This window comes from Haliotis rubra, unplaced genomic scaffold, assembly GCF_003918875.1.
Source record: "Haliotis rubra isolate DU_JTF1 unplaced genomic scaffold, ASM391887v1 Scf709, whole genome shotgun sequence".
NCBI lineage: Eukaryota > Metazoa > Mollusca > Gastropoda > Lepetellida > Haliotidae > Haliotis > Haliotis rubra.
The window spans coordinates 123,630-144,854 of NW_025767423.1; the positions used below are offsets into that span (position 1 = coordinate 123,630).

Sequence of the window (21,225 nt, forward strand, 5' to 3'; positions counted from 1 at the left end):
ATGGTACGGTGTTCTCCATGTTTTTCATGCAACTCATAAAATGCACCCCCAAACCTGGTTGAAACATTCATATTACAACGTGAAGCTGGCCACACTGCACAAGCCATTGCCAATCACTTCCAGGTCAACGTTGGATCATCTACAGGCTGCAGCAACGTTTCCGGGCCACCAACACAACAAATGATCACCCCGTACTGGCAAAAGGGTGACCACAAGACAAGACCGCCATGTTGTGCGACAGCATGCACAGAATCCCTTCATGCAGGCATCTGAAACAGCACGCCAGACAGTGGGAACACATGGAAGACCAATCAGTACTGATACAGTACACCGGCGTCTTAACAGCGGGAACCTCCATTGCCGTAGACCTTTATAATACCGTGGACCTATCCTCATTAAATTGCCGTCATCATTGAACATCTGATTTGCCCTACAAAACCAAAACTAGCAATACAGGCAATGGAGAACTATTCTGTTCACAGATGAGTGTCGGTACTGCCCATCCACTGCAGATGGCAGAACAAAGAATATGGCAGCGGCGTGGCCAGCGTTACTCAAACCAATGTGTTATGGAAAGAGACTCATGGGGAGGTGCAAGCATCATGGTATGGGGTGGAATAGGCCCGAACCAGAGAGTTAGTCCTGTGGTGTTCCAGAACCTTGGTCCAGTGAGGAGGCTGACATCTGGCGGTCGCGCTTCATCGACCAAGCTCTCAGACCCCACATCCCGAACCAGAGAGTGGGTCCTGTGGTGTTCCAGAACCTTGGTCCAGGGAGAGGAGGCGGAATCACAGCGGTGCACTACATCGACCAAGCTCTCAGACCCCACCTCATACCACATTTCACACGTCACCGGAACAACATTTTCCAGCATTATAACACCTGGGCCCATACTGCCAGAGCTACACGGGACTTCCTACAGCAGAACGGTGTCAACATTATGCAGTGACCAGCCCTTAGTCCTGATTTAAACCCAATTGAACATCTTTGGGATGAAATTCAGAGGAGACTACAAAATGTCATACCAAGGCCGAACACAGCCGATTTATTGCGCCAGGCCTTTCTAAGAGCATGGCTCCAGGTGCAAATGGCCTTCATCAATCGATTGGTGCACTCCATGCATAGACGCTGTGCTATAGTTATTGTTGCGGCTTGTGGTGGTCACATTAGATACTGAAGTCAAGAATCTGAATGGACTGCAAACGTTCACGTAATGTCTTAAAATTGTGCTTAGTTACTCAATGATGTGTCAAGATATTGCACACAAAAAATGCTTTTGATCTGCTTATTATGTCCATTTCTGTAATGATTTTATTACAGTGCCTATCTAATTTTGAATTCGTACTGACGTTGAGTATATTTAGTTCAGGGCGAACTGTATTTCTTACTTTTAATTTGCCCCATATTTCCTGGCACATTGATAAAGAAACTCCACAAACAATAAAAACATGGCTGGACTCCACAAGAAACAGACTCATCAACTTAATAATTTGGAGTGTTTTATGTATTCTCTGTACATGTACAGCCTGATTATGTACAGATCACATTTACGTAATACATCATTGTTTTGTACAAGTTTTACAACAACACCACCCAGGCCACCAACATCAGACAGTAGCTAACCCAGTGTTCATCATGATAATACACATTGTCTATCATCACAAATGCTAACAATGACAAAATTTGTATTCTTCTGTACAATTATGAACTGCTCAGCTCAGCTTGATTTATTATGATTTACAGACTCAGTTTTCTGTAAAAACTAAATTCATCATAAAAGAAAAACTACACATAGAAATTGTACAAAAGGACCTTCGTGATGACATCAGGTGTTTGCAGAAAGTTTAAGCAAGCACCTGCAACTCACATGTATTTGATAAAAAAATTTTTAGCATTTTGTTACTGTCCACTTCCTTGCAATACTCCTGGATCTGGACATCTGGACCAGCCAATCAAGTGATCTGTGTCATTGATGAGTGATGCCACGCTGTCAGCTAGGTAACCAAGTATGACCATCTGACCTACTAGAGAGCCACTCCCTGTGAAGGTCGCACGCTATCTTTGAAGGTCTCCGTTTCTAACACCTCACAGCATGTGAGAGGGGCATGTGATGTAGTCAGGACAGTGTTCCCCTTGGTGAAAAGGAGGAAAACAAATATGAAGCTGACAATCCAAGTATCACAATAAGCAGGACATCAGGTCGCGGTCATTACAAAGGGACACAACTCTACACAGTAAATTCGAGCACATTATGGGCTCAAATAGACATCCCCCAGAGTCTTCCCTATATCCAAATACTTGGACACCTGGTTGTAAAGTGATTGTAATCTAAAACAGACTACAGCTGTTCATTATGATGCCATGAAGGATCATGAACCCGAACTTGGGATGTTAACCTGTAACAATAATTGCACAGAGCCTGTCTTGTTTTTGACTTTCTCTTCATTTTGATCTCTAGATGGCATTCTCAGAATGGGTTCAGTTTGACAGTCTCTATCTTCTCCTGTAGAGACTCAATAAAGTGCTTCCCTGTAATGATCTTGGTTGTTGCAATCAAGTAGTCTGTGCCGCCTGGAGAACAGAAAACAGAAACATCAAGACAAATTCATATCATCTTACTGCTGTCTTACCAATGGCAGGACACAGGTTCGCTTTTCAGACATTTTCAGGAAATATACGGGAGTATCACGTTCTACATGATACTGAATAAATGTGAACGCTGAACCTCTGCTTTATTTCACATAGTGACAGAAACGGATTCAATGATGGTTCTAAATCTGAGTGTATTAGCGATTCGGAGTCAGGATCAACAAATCCTGGGACAATAAGGAAAGTAACTTTGCACAGGAAAAACGCTGGGCCAATAGTGCTATATCACTAACTACATGATCACCTGTGCAACTTCACAAAGTAAACTAGCTACAGAAGATTGTAGATATGTACCCTGGGAACATTGGGATAATCTGAAATCTACCTTGGACCCTATTAAGTGTACCTGCACAGCAACAGGATCTACATCAGGCTTTGTTTGTACGCCGTGTATATTACATTTCTCGTCAATACAACAGTACATCTGAAAAGTATACTTAACTGAATGTAAGGTGACAAGTGAATAGTTTAATGGTATGAGTTATCTTAAGGATATATATATAAAATGCCAACAGGGTGTTCATGGAATTATCTATGAGGATTATATCTGAAAAAAAAAGAATATTTCTGACGCAGTTACTTTGAAAACTCGGTGCAAGTGGGTGAAGTTGGCTGGGTTTGTTTCAGTGAGAAAAGTGCATGAAACAGACTGGTGAGGTTTCTTTAGTTACACATCCATAGAGCCACATCTATTTGGCATTTTGTATTCCATTAAAGTCAAAATCATATTTATTAATTGTTTCAGTTACATTGTCTATCCTTTGTCATTTTATACATACATGCTCTGTTAGTTACTTTTCTTGACTATGGGTACAATGTATGAAACTAATTTCTGGTGTCCCCTGCCATGACATTGATGGAATATTGCTAAAAGTGGCATAAAACTGTACTCACTCACTCACTCACTCACACACTCAGTATACTTGGCTACCTGGTGTTTTCAGGAAAATGTCATACATTAGCAGCATTATCAGGTGGCATAATTGTTCTCTGGGTTCAAACAGGAAATATATTAGAAACTTGATTGTGCAAGTGATGGGAAAGCCTGGTAGTCTCAATACTGGAAAATGTACAAAATATGTAAGTGGACAGAGCAAGGAACAAGCTTCTCTCCAGGAGGGATTGTCCTGAAGACATGTGAAGCCTGGACTAGCTGAGTGGTGGGCAGGGTGGATCAGACTAGCTGAGTGGTAGGCAGGGTGGATCAGACTAGCTGAGTGGTGGGCAGGGTGGATCAGACTAGCTGAGTGGTGGGCAGGGTGGATCAGACTAGCTGAGTGGTGGGCAGGGTGGATCAGACTAGCTGAGTGGTAGGCAGGGTGGATCAGACTAGCTGAGTGGTGGGCAGGGTGGATCAGACTAGCTGAGTGGTGGGCAGGGTGGATCAGACTAGCTGAGTGGTGGGCAGGGTGGATCAAACTAGCTGAGTGGTGGGCAGGGTGGATCAGACTAGCTGAGTGGTGGGCAGGGTGGATCAGACTAGCTGAGTGGTGGGCAGGGTGGATCAGACTAGCTGAGTGGTAGGCAGGGTGGATCAGACTAGCTGAGTAGTGGGCAGGGGTGGATCAGACTAGCTGAGTGGTAGGCAGGGTGGATCAGACTAGCTGAGTGGTAGGCAGGGTGGATCAGACTAGCTGAGTGGTAGGCAGGGTGGATCAGACTAGCTGAGTGGTGGGCAGGGTGGATCAGACTAGCTGAGTGGTGGGCAGGGGTGGATCAGACTAGCTGAGTGGTGGGCAGGGTGGATCAGACTAGCTGGTAGGCAGGGTGGATCAGACTAGCTGGTAGGCAGGGTGGATCAGACTAGCTGAGTGGTGGGCAGGGTGGATCAGACTAGCTGAGTGGTAGGCAGGGTGGATCAGACTAGCTGAGTGGTGGGCAGGGTGGATCAGACTAGCTGAGTGGTGGGCAGGGTGGATCAGACTAGCTGAGTGGTGGGCAGGGTGGATCAGACTAGCTGAGTGGTGGGCAGGGTGGATCAGACTAGCTGAGTGGTAGGCAGGGTGGATCAGACTAGCTGAGTGGTGGGCAGGGTGGATCAGACTAGCTGAGTGGTGGGCAGGGTGGATCAGACTAGCTGAGTGGTGGGCAGGGTGGATCAGACTAGCTGAGTTGTGGGCAGGGTGGATCAGACTAGCTGAGTGGTGGGCAGGGTGGATCAGACTAGCTGAGTGGTGGGCAGGGTGGATCAGACTAGCTGAGTGGTGGGCAGGGTGGATCAGACTAGCTGAGTGGTAGGCAGGGTGGATCAGACTAGCTGAGTGGTGGGCAGGGTGGATCAGACTAGCTGAGTGGTGGGCAGGGTGGATCAGACTAGCTGAGTGGTAGGCAGGGTGGATCAGACTAGCTGAGTGGTAGGCAGGGTGGATCAGACTAGCTGAGTGGTAGGCAGGGTGGATCAGACTAGCTGAGTGGTGGGCAGGGTGGATCAGACAAGCTGAGTGGTAGGCAGGGTGGATCAGACTAGCTGAGTGGTGGGCAGGGTGGATCAAACTAGCTGAGTGGTGGGCAGGGTGGATCAGACTAGCTGAGTGGTGGGCAGGGTGGATCAGACTAGCTGAGTGGTGGGCAGGGTGGATCAGACTAGCTGAGTGGTAGGCAGGGTGGATCAGACTAGCTGAGTAGTGGGCAGGGTGGATCAGACTAGCTGAGTGGTAGGCAGGGTGGATCAGACTAGCTGAGTGGTAGGCAGGGTGGATCAGACTAGCTGAGTGGTAGGCAGGGTGGATCAGACTAGCTGAGTGGTGGGCAGGGTGGATCAGACTAGCTGAGTGGTGGGCAGGGTGGATCAGACTAGCTGAGTGGTGGGCAGGGTGGATCAGACTAGCTGGTAGGCAGGGTGGATCAGACTAGCTGGTAGGCAGGGTGGATCAGACTAGCTGAGTGGTGGGCAGGGTGGATCAGACTAGCTGAGTGGTAGGCAGGGTGGATCAGACTAGCTGAGTGGTGGGCAGGGTGGATCAGACTAGCTGAGTGGTGGGCAGGGTGGATCAGACTAGCTGAGTGGTGGGCAGGGTGGATCAGACTAGCTGAGTGGTGGGCAGGGTGGATCAGACTAGCTGAGTGGTAGGCAGGGTGGATCAGACTAGCTGAGTGGTGGGCAGGGTGGATCAGACTAGCTGAGTGGTGGGCAGGGTGGATCAGACTAGCTGAGTGGTGGGCAGGGTGGATCAGACTAGCTGAGTTGTGGGCAGGGTGGATCAGACTAGCTGAGTGGTGGGCAGGGTGGATCAGACTAGCTGAGTGGTGGGCAGGGTGGATCAGACTAGCTGAGTGGTGGGCAGGGGTGGATCAGACTAGCTGAGTGGTAGGCAGGGTGGATCAGACTAGCTGAGTGGTGGGCAGGGGTGGATCAGACTAGCTGAGTGGTGGGCAGGGTGGATCAGACTAGCTGAGTGGTAGGCAGGGTGGATCAGACTAGCTGAGTGGTAGGCAGGGTGGATCAGACTAGCTGAGTGGTAGGCAGGGTGGATCAGACTAGCTGAGTGGTGGGCAGGGTGGATCAGACAAGCTGAGTGGTAGGCAGGGTGGATCAGACTAGCTGAGTGGTAGGCAGGGTGGATCAGACTAGCTGAGTGGTGGGCAGGGTGGATCAGACTAGCTGAGTGGTGGGCAGGGTGGATCAGACTAGCTGAGTGGTGGGCAGGACGGATCAGACTAGCTGAGTGGTGGGCAGGGTGGATCAGACTAGCTGAGTGGTAGGCAGGGTGGATCAGACTAGCCCATTGCTGCATGTATGGAAGTCAATCTGTACATAGATATAGCACTACAGTTCCACTGAGCAACAATCATCTTCTTCAGTGTTCAATATTACAGAAAAAACAGTTCACCTGTTGTGACTTTCCAATCATCTTTTAATCGACTCTTACAACAAAATACTCCAACCTTTCATCTGAGGGTGTTACTCAAAGAAGCCAACTCTCCTAATGGATGCCTTTAACACGAACCCTTCTCATCCTAACGTGCATATAATGTGAGGTTCTGGTAAAACAGCAAGCCGCACTGACGGGATGGGGACACACTGATGGGAGGGGGACACACTGATGGGAGGAACACACAGGGTTATAACTGAAGGACCTACAACTAGACAGCTAGTAAGCTGGTGAGTCACTTAGATGGGACTCAAACTTCTCCACTAAAGGTGTGATGAAATTCTCTGCATTAGCGACGGCCGTTGTGGCAACAATATAATCAGTACCTACAGCATGCAAAGACAAACTTAAACAACGAGAGAAGTAAGGTTAGTCAGTAAGAAGCACAAAAAGTAACAACAAATACCTCATTTGTCTTCGATATTTCAGTCTCATCAAAATCAGACCTTTTACTACAATATAATACCTCTCTGTGTGAAGACTTGACAAGCCCTTTACAGGAATTATCAATTTGTAGCAGGGAAACTTCGCAACAGCATATAACTGTAACTTCAAAAAATGGACTTCAACAGACAGACCCAAATCGAAACAATAAAGGCCACAGTTATTTTTGTAGATATTTTTGACACACTGGGGTTTTTCAGCACCTTCCAAGGCAATTACACCCATAAGGAAGAACTATTGTGAGGAATATGTTTTCTGTGTGGATTTCCTGTTGTTAATACATAAATTTCGGAATCAAGATAGTAAAGAAATGAACCAAACTGTTTTCACAAAGCCAAGACATGACTTGTTCAATGACCCCTTTACTCTTATTCAACTCGACAATCTGATTTGGCTAATTATGAATGTTTTATGGATGTTTTATTGGGTGTTTTCAAGATCTTCAGAAAGAGAAGCCTTCTATCGGAGTCAGCATGATCCTACTGAGACTGGTACATGATGAAGCACATGTCAACCACAGCTGAATCAACTCACTGATACACTATGATTATGATCAAAACGATCCACTGTACACTAAACAACATATATCATTTGGCATCACATGATATAGTCCTTTGTTCAGAGCTGGTGGCTTTCATATATAATCAGCTGTTTCCTCCCTCATATACCAACTTATAATATTTTCATATAATTATATTTAGACAAAGTATCCCACTGATTCAGTGTTCCAGCCCTAATCCAGCCTGTTCGTCACGCGTGTTGAATACGTTACAGATGTTACAGCTCTGTACTTGACAAAAATCAAATGTGCTGCAAATCAAATTTAAAAAATGAACCTATTCTGGGATTGAATAATGCATCTTCCATTATATACATGTATTCATGATTAAAAATAATACATGTGTTCATGATTTGCTATATGTTCATGATTCAATATATACATGTGTTCATGATCCAATATAAATGTGTTCATGATGCAAATATATAATTGTGTTCATGATTCAATATATACATGTGTTCATGATTCAATATATGCATGTGTTCATATGCAATATGTACATGTGTTCATGATGCAATATACATGTGTTCATGATGCAATAATATACACATATTGTGTTCATGATGCAATATGTACATATGTTCATGATTCAATATATACACATGTTCCTGATTCAGAGTCTGAGTGTATGCATGAAGACATCTCGACATTAAGGTTGCGATTCACAGTAAACCCATGTGTACACAACTAGGAATTTTGTGTGTTTGTTGAGAGCCTTAATACTCACAACGTTTTTGAATGTGAAAGATTTTAGAGATATCAGATTCTGTTAAAACCGTGGCCTCTGAAGATCAACATTCAGCACCATGGGTATGCTGATGGGACTGGCAATGACAAGCTAAAACATGTAAGTTGAATTTAAAGCTGAGACATTTGTAACCTACCATCATCCTGCTGTGCCAGAAAGCGGAGAGCGGCGATCTCGGCAAACGTCACACCCCCTAGGAAGAATACTAGCGTCACTTTCTGCTCCCCGGAACTGGAATGCTGGGAGGAGATGGAATTCCCTGTCATGACAAAGGTGATCCATGAAATCATGTAACCAAATCAATACAGAGACAGAGGGACGGAGGTTGTTTCTGTAGTCGGCAATACCTTAGTTATATAACACACTTGCTGGCTAAGTCAGTGTAGAGATGTAGACAGTATCTCAGCACTGAGGGTAATACATACAGGATCACAAGATTCACACTCATATAACAGCAACTCCTAATGACTTTTAACCTGAACAGTTTCAACAACAGTTGCTCCTGAGAAAATGAGGTTTTACTGCACTTTCTGCAGTGCATTAGTCACATCTCAGTAGCAATCACTATCACCAGGACCAGACTCGGACCGAGATGATATCATGTAGAACAGCTGACTTTACCACCCTGACCACCCATAGATCAATGCTCATGACGTTGATCACTGGATTGTCTGGTCCAGACTTGATAGTTGTCACCTGCCCTTATTTCCCAATTGCATAGATCAATGCTCATGACGTTGATCACTGGATTGTTTGGTCCAGACTTGATAGTTGTCACCTGCCCTTATTTCCCAATTGCATAGATCAATGCTCATGATGTTGATCACTGGATTGTTTGGTCCAGACTCGATAGTTGTCACCTGCCATTATTCCCAATTGCATAGATCAATGCTCATGATGTTGATCACTGGATTGTCTGGTCCAGACTTGATTATCTTTAGTCCGCTGCCATACAGCTGGAATATTGCTGAGTGCAGTGTTAAACAACAAACCAACATCTTCCAGCCTCAACCAATTACTTCTTTTCCTGAGTGCTACAGGTATCTGTTGTATTTCCTCTACTTTGGGCCCCGGTAGAAGATTGAGGACTTCCGTGATGCTTCTCCAGCCCGGACGTGCTAGGTACTGGGCCAGGCGCACACTCAGGGGCGCGTAGCCACTGAACACGTACGAGATGTCATTAGGGAGCTGAAATATATCAGACATGTACACATTATACACAATGATATGAACTAATGTTTCAAGAAAATACAGCTGTGACATGATTTCAATATACTTCTCTACAGTAAATTATGAACTTAACGCTGAAGTTCAACCAGTGCACTAGAACAGAATAACCTTCTTTTTGAAAGTACCCACCACAGATAAGGTGAAACACTTTTAAGGCTGTCTTTACTCTCTTGCGAGTTTCACCTCGTCTGTATATTCTCATTTTATTTAATTTTGGTGGTTACCACACCTACTCCTGACATGTTATTTTGTACGACATTTAATATCGAATCTAACAGACAACATATCAGATTTGCTCTCAAGTAATTGCAAGAATTTATAACTTTTCACAATGAAGCTGAATCTTGAACTGATAAACAAGTGAATATAGATTGCACATATCTATTCCCTGGAGTGTCTACAGCATAAACCTTGTACATCATACTTCAGGACTGAAGCAAGACATGCACCTTTCAGTTACCATGGTTACAGGAAATGCTTTAGTATCAAATAGATCTGGTTTTATCATCAAAACACATCAATAATCAAACATGCTTACATATAACCTACCTGTTCATTGACATCCTCGACTATCAGCTTCAAAGACTTCCTGATAACTGTGTATGTGCGGTTGCCATGGGGACGAATTAACCCTGTTTTCTCCAGGTTCATTAAAGTCAACATGTGCTCAAACCCGTATGTCTGGTAAAGAAACAAAACTACAGAAAGACTTCGTCTGAAGCACGATATGATAGCACTCTACTGCAAGTAATTGGCCACAATTTTATCACCACAGAGCTCATTCCTGATAGTGTATTACCCATGTCACATATCAGTGAATACATTCAGTGATTATAAGGAAATGGATTCAGAATATAATGTCCTTTTCTTGAGTCATTCATGTAATGACAGTTAATTAAACGAGATGTAACTCCTTAACATTTGAACACACAAATTTGATGTTGTAGACAATAGGTGCCAATGAATGGACAGACCAGCCCTGAACTGTACAAACAACAAAGGAGCTGTTCTCCATACAAGGATTCATGTCCTCACACTTTCCTCCATACGGTGACCGGACAAAATCCACCCGGACAAAATCCACCCCAAAATTGCCACCCCGGACAAAATCCACCTCTTCTTAACAAAAAAATTGACAAAATCCACCCTTCACAAATTGCTATTGTTAAAAGTTTTAGTGTGTCCTTATCTTTGAACAAGTTCCTTTTCTCAAGCATTGTTTTGATAGCATTTACGTTTTCCTAATAGGCTGTTGTACCTAGATGTTGTTTCAAACATTAAATGTTTCTCCATTTGTCACATTTTGATCACTACTTAATCCTCTTTCATGTATCATTAAGTAGTCTCACACTTTGATCAGTACGTAATCATTCAATTATGAATGACTGATATGAATAAAATTCATCTGTGACTAAACATGTCATTAGTTTGTTTTTTTCTTAGGGTGGATTTTGTCCGGGTGGATTTTGTCCTGGATTCCCTCCATACACAGCTCCTGATAATCGAACGCTGCTCTGATATTGGTTCGTACCTGGACTATCTCCCTCTTGTAGAAGTCAAGCACTTTCGGCTTCAGTCCGTCGTTGCAGAATGACTGGACACAGATAAGCCGGAGCACCTGCAACACATTCAGTACAGTATATTACTGTAGGTCTTGTTGGTTTGACATTCAGTACAGTATATTACTGTAGGTCTTGTTGGTTTGACATTCAGCACAGTATATTACTGTAGGTCTTGTTGGTTTGACATTCAGTACAGAATATTACTGTAGGTCTTGTTGGTTTGACATTCAGTACAGTATATTACTGTAGGTCTTGTTGGTTTGACATTCAGTACAGTATATTACTTGTAGGTCTTGTTCAGTACAGTTTGAGGTCTTGTTGGTTTGACATTCACAGTATATTACTGTAGGTCTTGTTGGTTTGACATTCAGTACAGTATATTACTGTAGGTCTTGTTGGTTTGACATTCATATTACAGGTATGGTTTACATTGTAGGAATATTACTGTAGGTCTTGTTGGTTTGACATTCAGTACAGAATATTACTGTAGGTCTTGTTGGTTTGACATTCAGTACAGTATATTACTGTAGGTCTTGTTGGTTTGACATTCAGTACAGAATATTACTGTAGGTCTTGTTGGTTTGACATTCAGTACAGTATATTACTGTAGGTCTTGTTGGTTTGACAATGCTATCACTAGTAGTCCTGCTGCAAGTGTGAAGGGAGAGGGTTTAGTTTTATCAAGGTGTGAAAACAGTCTACATTTTTAAGTAACTTGTGATATATTTGGGATTACACTTTCTCAGAAAAGAAGAGTTTTCTAAAACAGAATTTGGAGGTTTCAAATATAACATCATAATTGGGTTATATTTCAGGTAACAATATTCCAGCAGAAACACAGTGGCGAACAGGCTTCACAGATGCTACCAGTCATGACTATGCCTACACTACGTTACTGATGGTGGCTCTACACCCCACTAACTCAACAGATCACAGACAACAGATCAATCACCCTGCTTGATGTTCACAGATAAAACCATATAGCTGGAATATTGCTGAGTGCGGTGTAAAACTCAACTCACTCACTCATTCACTCACAGATAAAATCTCAGTGAAATATCCAAAACAACAATACAATATCCATATCTAAGAAAATAAATAACTGTGAAATTGCAGGGGAACATTTACCTTTGTGATGACTTCCTGCTTAGCTATGGAGTCTTCTATGTAGGGGTGCACCTTGTCTGTCTCCATACCATTAATAAACTCTGTTGGAAAAAGAATTCATATACAACAATTATCTGCAGAACATACTGGCTTATTTGTTCTACAGTAGTCTACATTACGCGACATTCATCGAAACTGGAGCAACATTCCTGCTATGACAGATGCAAATGTTTGAATCTGGACCAGACAAACCACACAGGGTAGCAGCATGAGTAACGGCCACATAACAGAACATAGAAACACAAACATAAAACCATTACATTCCATTTTCCATACTGCTGCACAAGTACTATTACTTCCGCTGCAGGATGTATTTAAACAAGACGATGAGCTACTGAACATCAGTGTCGTACCCTGCTGGCAGCGGAGGGAGTCCATGAACTCGTCCTGGTCCGTCGCCTCCTTGATCAACTCAGCGATGGAGGTATCTGCAGAAACAACCACATTCTACTGAACAATATGGACTGTCCGTACTCCCTTAGATCATATGATCTATCATTTCTTTTTACCTCCTCAATAAAATTTATGTGTCTTTATGTAAAACATGAATGCCTATATATACACACTGTAAGTGAATGGCCAGTGTTGAAACAACCTTCTCTCATATCAATCTCTTTAACATCTGGATTAGTAAATCCAACTCTTTAAATACAAAAGGAAGTTATTTTGATATGAGTTATCTGCCCTTGCGCCACTGGCAGCACTGGAAACTGCTCTACAGAATTCTGTGCATATCTTTTTACTATCATTCTTAATAGCATTCAAAATGTGCCAAAACGTGGATTAAGGTGTGTGGAACTTGTATTATTATTTATCAGTCTGTTGGAGCAGTACAGTGGTTAAGAACAGTCGAGAATCTATTCCTCATTACTGTAACATGATATCACAACAATACACGACGATCAAACGTGATGAATCCGTCATTCCTCTATTGTGATACTTGACCCTAATGTTACAGAGTGACCAGTCAGGGAGAGAGAGCTACTCACGGGTGGCCTGTATTGTGATACTTGACCCTAATGTAACGGAAGTCCAATCAGGGAGAGAGAGCTACTCACGGGTGGCCAGGGACTGGCGGGCAGCCTCTATTGTGATACTTGACCCTAATGTTACAGAGTGACCAGTCATGGAGAGAGAGAGCTACTCACGGGTGGCCAGGGACTGGCGGGCTGCCTGTTTTGTGATACTTGACCCTAATGTTACAGAGTGACCAGTCATGGAGAGAGAGAGCTACTCACGGGTGGCCAGGGACTGGCGGGCGGCCTGGAGGTGGGGTAGTTTCGACACAAACTGTTTCATCTCGCCCACAGTCTTGGCACTGTGTCGTTCCTGTGACACAATAAACACATTTCAACAGAATCTGGGCCGTGAACCCTCATGTAAGTGAAGCAGGTAACGAATCCATTCTACCAGCATAGTCCAAGGCTTATGTTATGGTGGGTACTACAACTAGAGATTGCTTCACAGTCTTAAATAACATGCATTGGAAACTGGTCAAGGAATGGTTTTGTCCCTCGGATTCCTGCATAAATCAAAGAAAACATGTTTGATAATGCTTATACTACTTCACTGATTTTATCTGACAACATACTGTTTGTTTTGTAATTGATGCTTTGTACTAATTCACTTTTTGTACCCTTATTGAGTTTTACTAAAATATTGTTAAGAAATGCATAACAACACCAATCTAATAAAAGAGAGATTTATGGATGTCAACTTCCTTATTGTGAATAACACAACGTTTCGGAGTGTATGCTTGTTCCTTCATCCATCTAAATGCCCTTCAAAGATTTGATCAACCAATCTGCAGGAGAATATGTTGTGGTGTAACTTATGAGACAGAATATGTCCCGAAGGACAAGTCCACAATGACTTTATTGTACAAACATCATTCCATAATACACAAGCCCATTTTGACAGCTACTTCTGAAAGATAAGCGAGATATCTCAGCTGTGTCCTGAGCAAATTTTCATTGGCGTAAATGAAACTTGTACACTGTGTGTTAACAGGCCTTATGAATAGTTCCCACTGCTCAACCAATCAGAACATGGTATTTCAATATGTGATAACTGTATACAGTGGAATCTGTCAAATCCAGCCTCTTTGTAAACCGGTTTTCTCCATAATCTGGACTACTCTCTGAATCCAGGTAAAACTGTTCTTAATTTATCATTAAAGCTTGCTTTATAATCTGGACTCTCTCAATTATGGACTACAGAATAAAATAAGAGTCCCGACAATCAACTTGCTATGAGAACAATGCTTTGTAATCTAGACGTAGCTGACAAAAATAACAATCCATTGAATAAACATCTCCGTTACTTCTGTTCTCAGGCTGAGTTGTCCTTAACAAAGGGAGGCAACTCATCACAGTAGTGTCTATGGTAACAGAAAGTGACTAAGCCGGACTGCTTTATAATCCGGACAAATGAGTTGTCACAGGCCAGTCCATAATAGACAGATTCCACTATATTAACAAACCTGCTTCAGCATGAAAGACACATCATACTGGACAAACTGGGCTGCATTTGAGGACCTGGTTCCAGTACGCCATCATACATGAAGGTATAACCATTCCGTACTTACATCAAATTCTGCGGTGATGACTTTCGCTTTGCGGCTGACAATAGCACCAACAGCATTGAAGTTCTTGTCCCTGAGATCTGCGTACAGTTCATCACCAGAGTTCAAGATGATTTTCTTGGGTTCAGACGAGACATCTGAGGGTCCGGAGCCATCGTCCTTCTTTTGAGAGAACTTTTCTGGCGGCAGTTTGACACTTGCTACAATCAAACAACATCCACTGCAACTGTACATCATTGGTCAACCCACAGCTCAACGCCAATCTCACCTTATCAGGTCAAGCATTGTCTAATGTTCACAAATTCATTTTTCATTCAAAGCCTATCCGTGAACAATAATGACTACTGAATGGTCAACAAATTTACTTAACTGATTTAACATTAGAATGTTAAAGGAGTTCATGGATACAGCCACCTACTGTTGCTAAGGCCGAACACCTCATCAATGAGGCCTTCGTAGGTGAGCTGAGACAGGAGTGGGGTGAGAAGATCCACAGTGCGGTCTAAGATGAGCAAGTTGTCTATCTGGGGTGTTATCTGCGGCTCACGGCCACTCAGCTCCCCCTTCATTCGTCGCATCATGTCCACTACATTCTGGAAAACAAATATACACTGTTCAGTGTCATATTCTCCTTAATAAGGAAGTCAACAGATCTTCAGCAACCCATGCTTGTCATAAGGAGTGATGAGCAGGATCGGGTGCTCAGGCTCGCTGACTTGGTTGACACATGTCATCGTATCACCTGTTTGTCTGGTCCAAGTCAACTATTCACAGATCACCGCCATATAGCTGGAATATTGCTGAGTGCAGCGTTAAACAACAACTAACCATCCAACATTTAAACAGGGCTAATACGATATGAAACTTGTCTAAACTCATTGGTGAAAGTCAGTGTTCTGTACATGTATGAGACTCGAACAAATTTAACGTGGTATTTCCGTGAACAGACATCTACATACCTTCGCACAGTCACCCTTGCCATGGATGTATGGAATTGTCCCGTACAATGCCTGCAACGTCATGAGTGACTGTGCTGCATAGTACATGGAGGTGAAGTCATTGTCAAGGTAACAATCCTGGAACAGTGAAAAAGGTTTGCATCGTAAAGTCCTGAAACTGAGCTAATAGAAGTAAACATCTGTCGAAACCAATTGCTTCCCATGATTGTTAGGAAGACTGTCAAGAACTTACAGATGCTGACAAACATGATTACAGTATTCCTACATAGAGCAGGACAGCACAGCCATGCCCACCAGTGCACACTTCTTTCCCCACTACAAACTGTCAAGTAATCCCTATTACAGATGAGAGAATTCACGTTTCATCACCACCATCATCATCATCATCATCATCAACATCATCATTCTCAGGACTTTGGGTGACTGTGATACATATTCTTGATTGTCCAAATTACTCTTCAAGGACAGAGGCTGACAAGGAATGAAAAACCATATCCTCCATACTCCCAGGGCCTTCAAGGTTCTTTATAACCTTGCATTTTTCCAACTGTTTCAACCCATTCTCAGGGAAGCAGTGTTTGAATCTGGCAGTGATTATGTAATTTGACACAGCCACCTTCTCCCGTGAGCCTCCTGTTCTGGTTCGTCATGGTCTGACTGTTGTTCTTCTCATCTGCCCAGATTGACACATCTTTGATGCTACTCTCTGCTGATTGGCTGCGGAATTTGTGGGCGTGTCAAGTTATGTGCATATCACCTGATTCATGTCATACCAGTGTGTATTCAAATAAGTATTCGAATCCCGGATGGGACTCAACCCAAAAAGTACTAGAATCTGTACTTTACTGAAAAAGTGCAATCCCAAATGTAACATATGTTACATTTGACCACCTTCTAAAATGGCATTGTGTATTTTTACAGTGTGTAAGCCTTATCCTGGAAACTTGTCAATTTTTGTATGCTTTCATTAATAGCATTGTTGTTTGATAATCTATTGTGGATACCACAGTTTTCATTTTTGAATTTAATTATAAGGATTGACTGTGCATTTTATATTGTCATTGATGTATGAATGACAAAAATGAAGTGCTAACTGTGTGAATCAGCGTAGAATTGACAGCCACTACATATGTTATTGGAGTATGAACCTTCAGAGACTGACAAAGACTGTGTGACATTAGCCCAGGGTGTTCCCAGGACAGTGGGCAGTGTTGACTGGGGGTGAAACGATGCATCAGTGGCACATCTTATCAAGACCTTGCTATATCCTTTCACACCAAGGTGCCGTTGTACAAAGCGATCTTAGCGCTAAGGTGACCGTAACTCCCATACCTTAACATGGATTTAAGGTAGCCTTAGTGCTAAGGTGACCGTAACTCCCATACATTAACATGGACTTAAGGTAGCCTTAGCGCTAAGGTGACCGTAACTCCCATACCTTAACATGGACTTAAGGTAGCCTTAGCGCTAAGGTGACCGTAACTCCCATACCTTAACATGGACTTAAGGTAGCCTTATCGCTAAGGTTGTTTTGTACAACGCCACCCAAGTATTTACCTCATTTCAAGAACAATGTCTTATAATTAATGAATAAAGGCAAAATGAATCACTCCAGAGCTATTCCTCAATTAAACAGCTGTAAATACATCCGTTGAGAGGAAGGTTGCCTACCCTAAATGTGTTGTCCATCTCCATTGACAGCAGGTCGTAGTCAAAGGGTATCAGCTCCAGGTTAAACTCCTCCACACTGGTGAAGGACCCGTACACTCCGATCTCCTGCAACAAACAAGACATGCACTGTCACATGCCCTAGACCCATGCACTGCCATAGCTATTTCTGAGCCAGTCGTCTGACTCTATCCACAAAACAGCCTACCATAACCCTCATGTCCAAGACTGACTGACTGAGTTTGGTTTTACGCCGCTTTTAGCAATATTCCAGCAACATCACGGCGGGGGACACCAGAAATGGGCTTCACTCATTGTGCCCATGTGGGGATTCGAACCCAGGTCTTCGGCGTCACGAGCCAATGCTTTAACCATTAGGCTACCCCACCTCCCCTTCATGTCCAAGAAGAATGGTACAAACTATATAATTTTGATAAGAGAATCAGTAAATTTAATTGTTTTTATTGTGCAGACAGCTGAGAAGGGAATTTGAATAGGGTTTTAATTGACCTGCAAGTCTATGCGTCAAGAATACCCACAATTACAAATTCATAAGGTTCCCAGGAAATGCGAGGGTAATGCAATAACATGGTGTGGTTTTACTGTACTATAACATTTAATCATTACTTCAGTTAAATGAACTGTATACATATTTCTTGTCAAGTATTTGGTACAATGAATATTATACCCTTGGGACACAATATCTTTTTCTGTGTACATTATACATGTATATTCATATCTGATGCATGTTTAGGCATCATGTAAAACACTGGGGCACTTTAAGCATACCACCAACGTGTACAAGTCATGACAACCTGTTATTGATATTTACATACACAATATTACAGTATCAGAGACAAAACTAAGTGATCACAGTGACACTTCGAAATTGTCATCTACAGTGTATCACTTGCAAGGTGAAACATTCCCAAGGGAAGTAGCTGTACCTTTAATTTCTTCTCACACAAGAGGCTCTTTCGAGGGACAAACACCAGGTAATATTCTTTTCTGAAGCCACCTTGTTGTTCTTCTCTGTAAAAGCAAGTATAAACAGGTTTATGGGGGATTTTTAAAAAATCTGACAGTCATATGGCTAAAATACATTTTTAAATGGACAATGTTATGTTAATTTACAGACCTGAACAGCTTTTCCAGGTTAGATATATTAAAACATTACATTTTGTGGAACATATTGAAACTTTGAATTGTACATTTGTGATATGCATTTATTGTGATTTTAATGTACTGGTACTGTTTTAGTTAATCAAAGCAATAAACATGCTGAACACGGGATAAGAAGTTGGTATACTCATGGAAACGAATCAGGGAACACATGAAAGTCAGGGGTGGAAATAACCCATTGTCCCACATCCGAGTCCAGTGTTTTTTTCTGTCGGGCAAGCACATTTGTATATCACGCTGTAAATGTCAAGGTCATCTATGGCCGACAAGTGAGTATGATTGCCGATGGTTTTGGAGAAAATGCCTACTTACTGTCGAGGAAATGATTTGTAGATGTTGCAATAAGTTTTTAGACCCGTGGAATGCCGCTGGCGATCGAATCTAGCCCTACATAGGTGCTGTCAATGTGGCTGGAATTAATAAACGAATTTAAAAGGTGTGTTTCCCTGTCTTGGGTGATCCATGATTTTGGCTTGGAATTGCGGAGGTTGCTGTTTTCATTGAGTCATGGCATATAACTTTTGAAATAATGATCCGATTGTGACCATTTAAAGCTCATTTTGTAGGGAAATCATCTCCTTTTTGACCCATAGGCCTCGACAGGGCCTTAAAAATAGTTTACGTGGTGAAATCTAACTTAGATTGAGGAGGGGCGGTTCCGTCGTTACATCCCTTTCCTTTATATAGTACTAGGGTAGGGTCTATATACCTATATGTCTTTCTAACGCTGTTTCTATGTGTGACACGCCCCTGTGAAATTAATCATGTTGTTTATTCAAATAATCACGAAGAAAAAAATCAGCCAATATAGTGGAAATATTATCAGAGCAAGTGTATTTACATGTGCCACTGTACAGGAGTACACTAGCAATTTTGAAGTTATTTCCACCCATGGAAAGTACAAGTGTTCCTTTATTTGTTTCCATAATTTCACCCACAGTGCTATACATACCTTGTGAAGACACCTGGAAAAGAATAAAGGAACACTTGTACTTTCATGTGTTCCCTTAATCATTTCCATGAGTATACATGACTGACAAAAACTATCTTGTGAACACCACGCCTACACACAATATTTCAAGCTGTGCATGGAACACAACACAATATGGCATTGAGTCACAAATTTACAGCAACACACCTCCCATAACAAACCCCAACAGATATTCCTCTAAAGGAAAAAACTATACTGACTGCAGAATATTTTGTGAGATCATCTCCATTAAATGCAGTTTTGGTCTGGTGATAAACAGCACATTCTGCACATTGTTCTTTGGAAGGCCTGTCGACCGGAGCGGGAACATCTTTTCCACCTCATGTTCCTTGAGAAATCAACAAAACCTTAATAAACGATCAATCATATACCATACACAAATGATTTTTGAATTGAAAGAAAAATATCACACTGTTTGCTCAAAATATAAACATTAATTCATGACATAAAATAGAAATGGTGTATTGACAAATATGAAAACAATGTTTAAAAAGTGTGTGAATATATACAGCCTCTTTACCTTCAGAAGTGAGTATTCTGCTATTAGTCCAAATGGTCCTGTCAGTGCATCGTCCCACACAAGTGCCTGCAATAGACGGTGATAGTGTGAGTATTGAAAAAGATAGTATACAATGAAAGAGGACATCTATTGATATCAGCTTCTGTGATAAGAAAATCTGGCTAATTCCAAAATCATTTGAATATGATATGCATTCCTCATATCACAGATGTTGACTGCCATAAATATCCCCTTAAGTGTATCTCTTTTAAATGCTATCCAAATATTTTACTATAGAATTGTTTCCTTATCAACGGAACCATGGGAACCAGTGGTTACGGCCTGTGGATAACCTACATTAAACCTTACAAACTAGACCTGATCGAGAAGACATGAGACATCAGTTTTAAGAGATACTAATGAAGTTTCTAGTGAGATATATCTATTTCAATCTAAAACTATTTATTTTCTGGCCTACTGATTCTATAAACGCACCCTTCTCTGTTAACCTGAAATTTAGAAGAGGGCGACTTTACAGGTAAATGAAAATAACTTGTGACATGATCTAGACATCAGTTAATGCCTCACGTTGAACACGTTATCGGAATACTATCGTCCGATTCCATTGCAGCAATGCTAACAGATCAGCAGTTTAGTTCTAACGATAAGTGGGCGGATGTGGCAGCAGACGAACTTTTCTATTTCCTGTTCTGTGAGTTCAAGATTATGCGCTGCGCCATAACACAAAGGATGTGACACACACAACTTAAGATACATCACACAATACCTTTGTTCCTAAGCATTTGTCTAAGCATTCTAGGAATTCACGCCGATAGAAATCTCGTAACAGACTTAAATTGATTTTCCCAGAGCTCAAGTGAGCTCCACCGGCAGACATTTTGCAGATGCTCTCGGGGATCTGTTAGTAAATTCCAAATCGATGAATGACAGTGTCTCAAATATCTAAAAGAACATGCTATTGTCTTGGTATTCAGCTCATATGCTATTACCTCAAAATTCGGTTTGATCATGTTTTAAAACTGTTAAAGGAAAATATTATTTCTTTTCTTTAGAACTTTTTCAACAATGCACGCTCCCTTGCAGGAATAGC

At 42.2% G+C, this 21,225-nt stretch overlaps 2 protein-coding genes across 7 annotated transcripts in view; both read right to left on the reverse strand.

Annotated features, from left to right (window-relative positions):
* LOC124259067 (mRNA export factor GLE1-like) overlaps positions 1–21,225 on the reverse strand; it is a 447,176-nt gene that overhangs the window by 95,953 nt on the left and 329,998 nt on the right. The gene's annotated exons all lie outside the window — the stretch shown is intronic.
* On the reverse strand, positions 1,483–21,024 carry LOC124259059 (vacuolar protein sorting-associated protein 33A-like). Of its 2 annotated transcripts, XM_046693137.1 has the most exons (17): positions 20,902–21,024; positions 20,136–20,201; positions 19,816–19,943; positions 18,390–18,474; positions 17,446–17,550; positions 15,775–15,891; positions 15,234–15,408; positions 14,819–15,015; positions 13,470–13,560; positions 12,585–12,659; positions 12,193–12,272; positions 11,034–11,120; positions 10,052–10,183; positions 9,292–9,460; positions 8,409–8,531; positions 6,731–6,847; positions 1,483–2,571 (listed from the first exon to the last, which is right to left on the reverse strand). In XM_046693137.1, the coding sequence occupies exons 1-16, from the start codon at positions 21,010–21,012 to the stop codon at positions 6,741–6,743; spliced, it is 1,848 nt and encodes a 615-aa protein (XP_046549093.1). In that variant the 5' UTR covers positions 21,013–21,024; the 3' UTR covers positions 1,483–2,571; positions 6,731–6,740. The 2 variants fall into 2 exon arrangements, with proteins under 2 accessions (XP_046549093.1, XP_046549094.1); XM_046693138.1 differs by lacking the exon at positions 6,731–6,847.

What these genes read in the sequence shown, in the direction of transcription:
- LOC124259059 (XM_046693137.1), bottom strand. Translation starts at nt 21,012, where the DNA reads ATGTCTGCCGGTGGAGCTCACTTGAGCTCTGGGAAAATCAATTTAAGT. An exon ending in TCATCACCGCAGAATTTGAT is followed by an intron (nt 13,561 to 14,818) that starts GTAAGTACGGAA and finishes ATTGTGTCACAG; the next exon opens with GAACGACACAGTGCCAAGAC. An exon ending in CCGCCAGTCCCTGGCCACCC is followed by an intron (nt 12,660 to 13,469) that starts GTGAGTAGCTCT and finishes TTGTTTCTGCAG; the next exon opens with ATACCTCCATCGCTGAGTTG.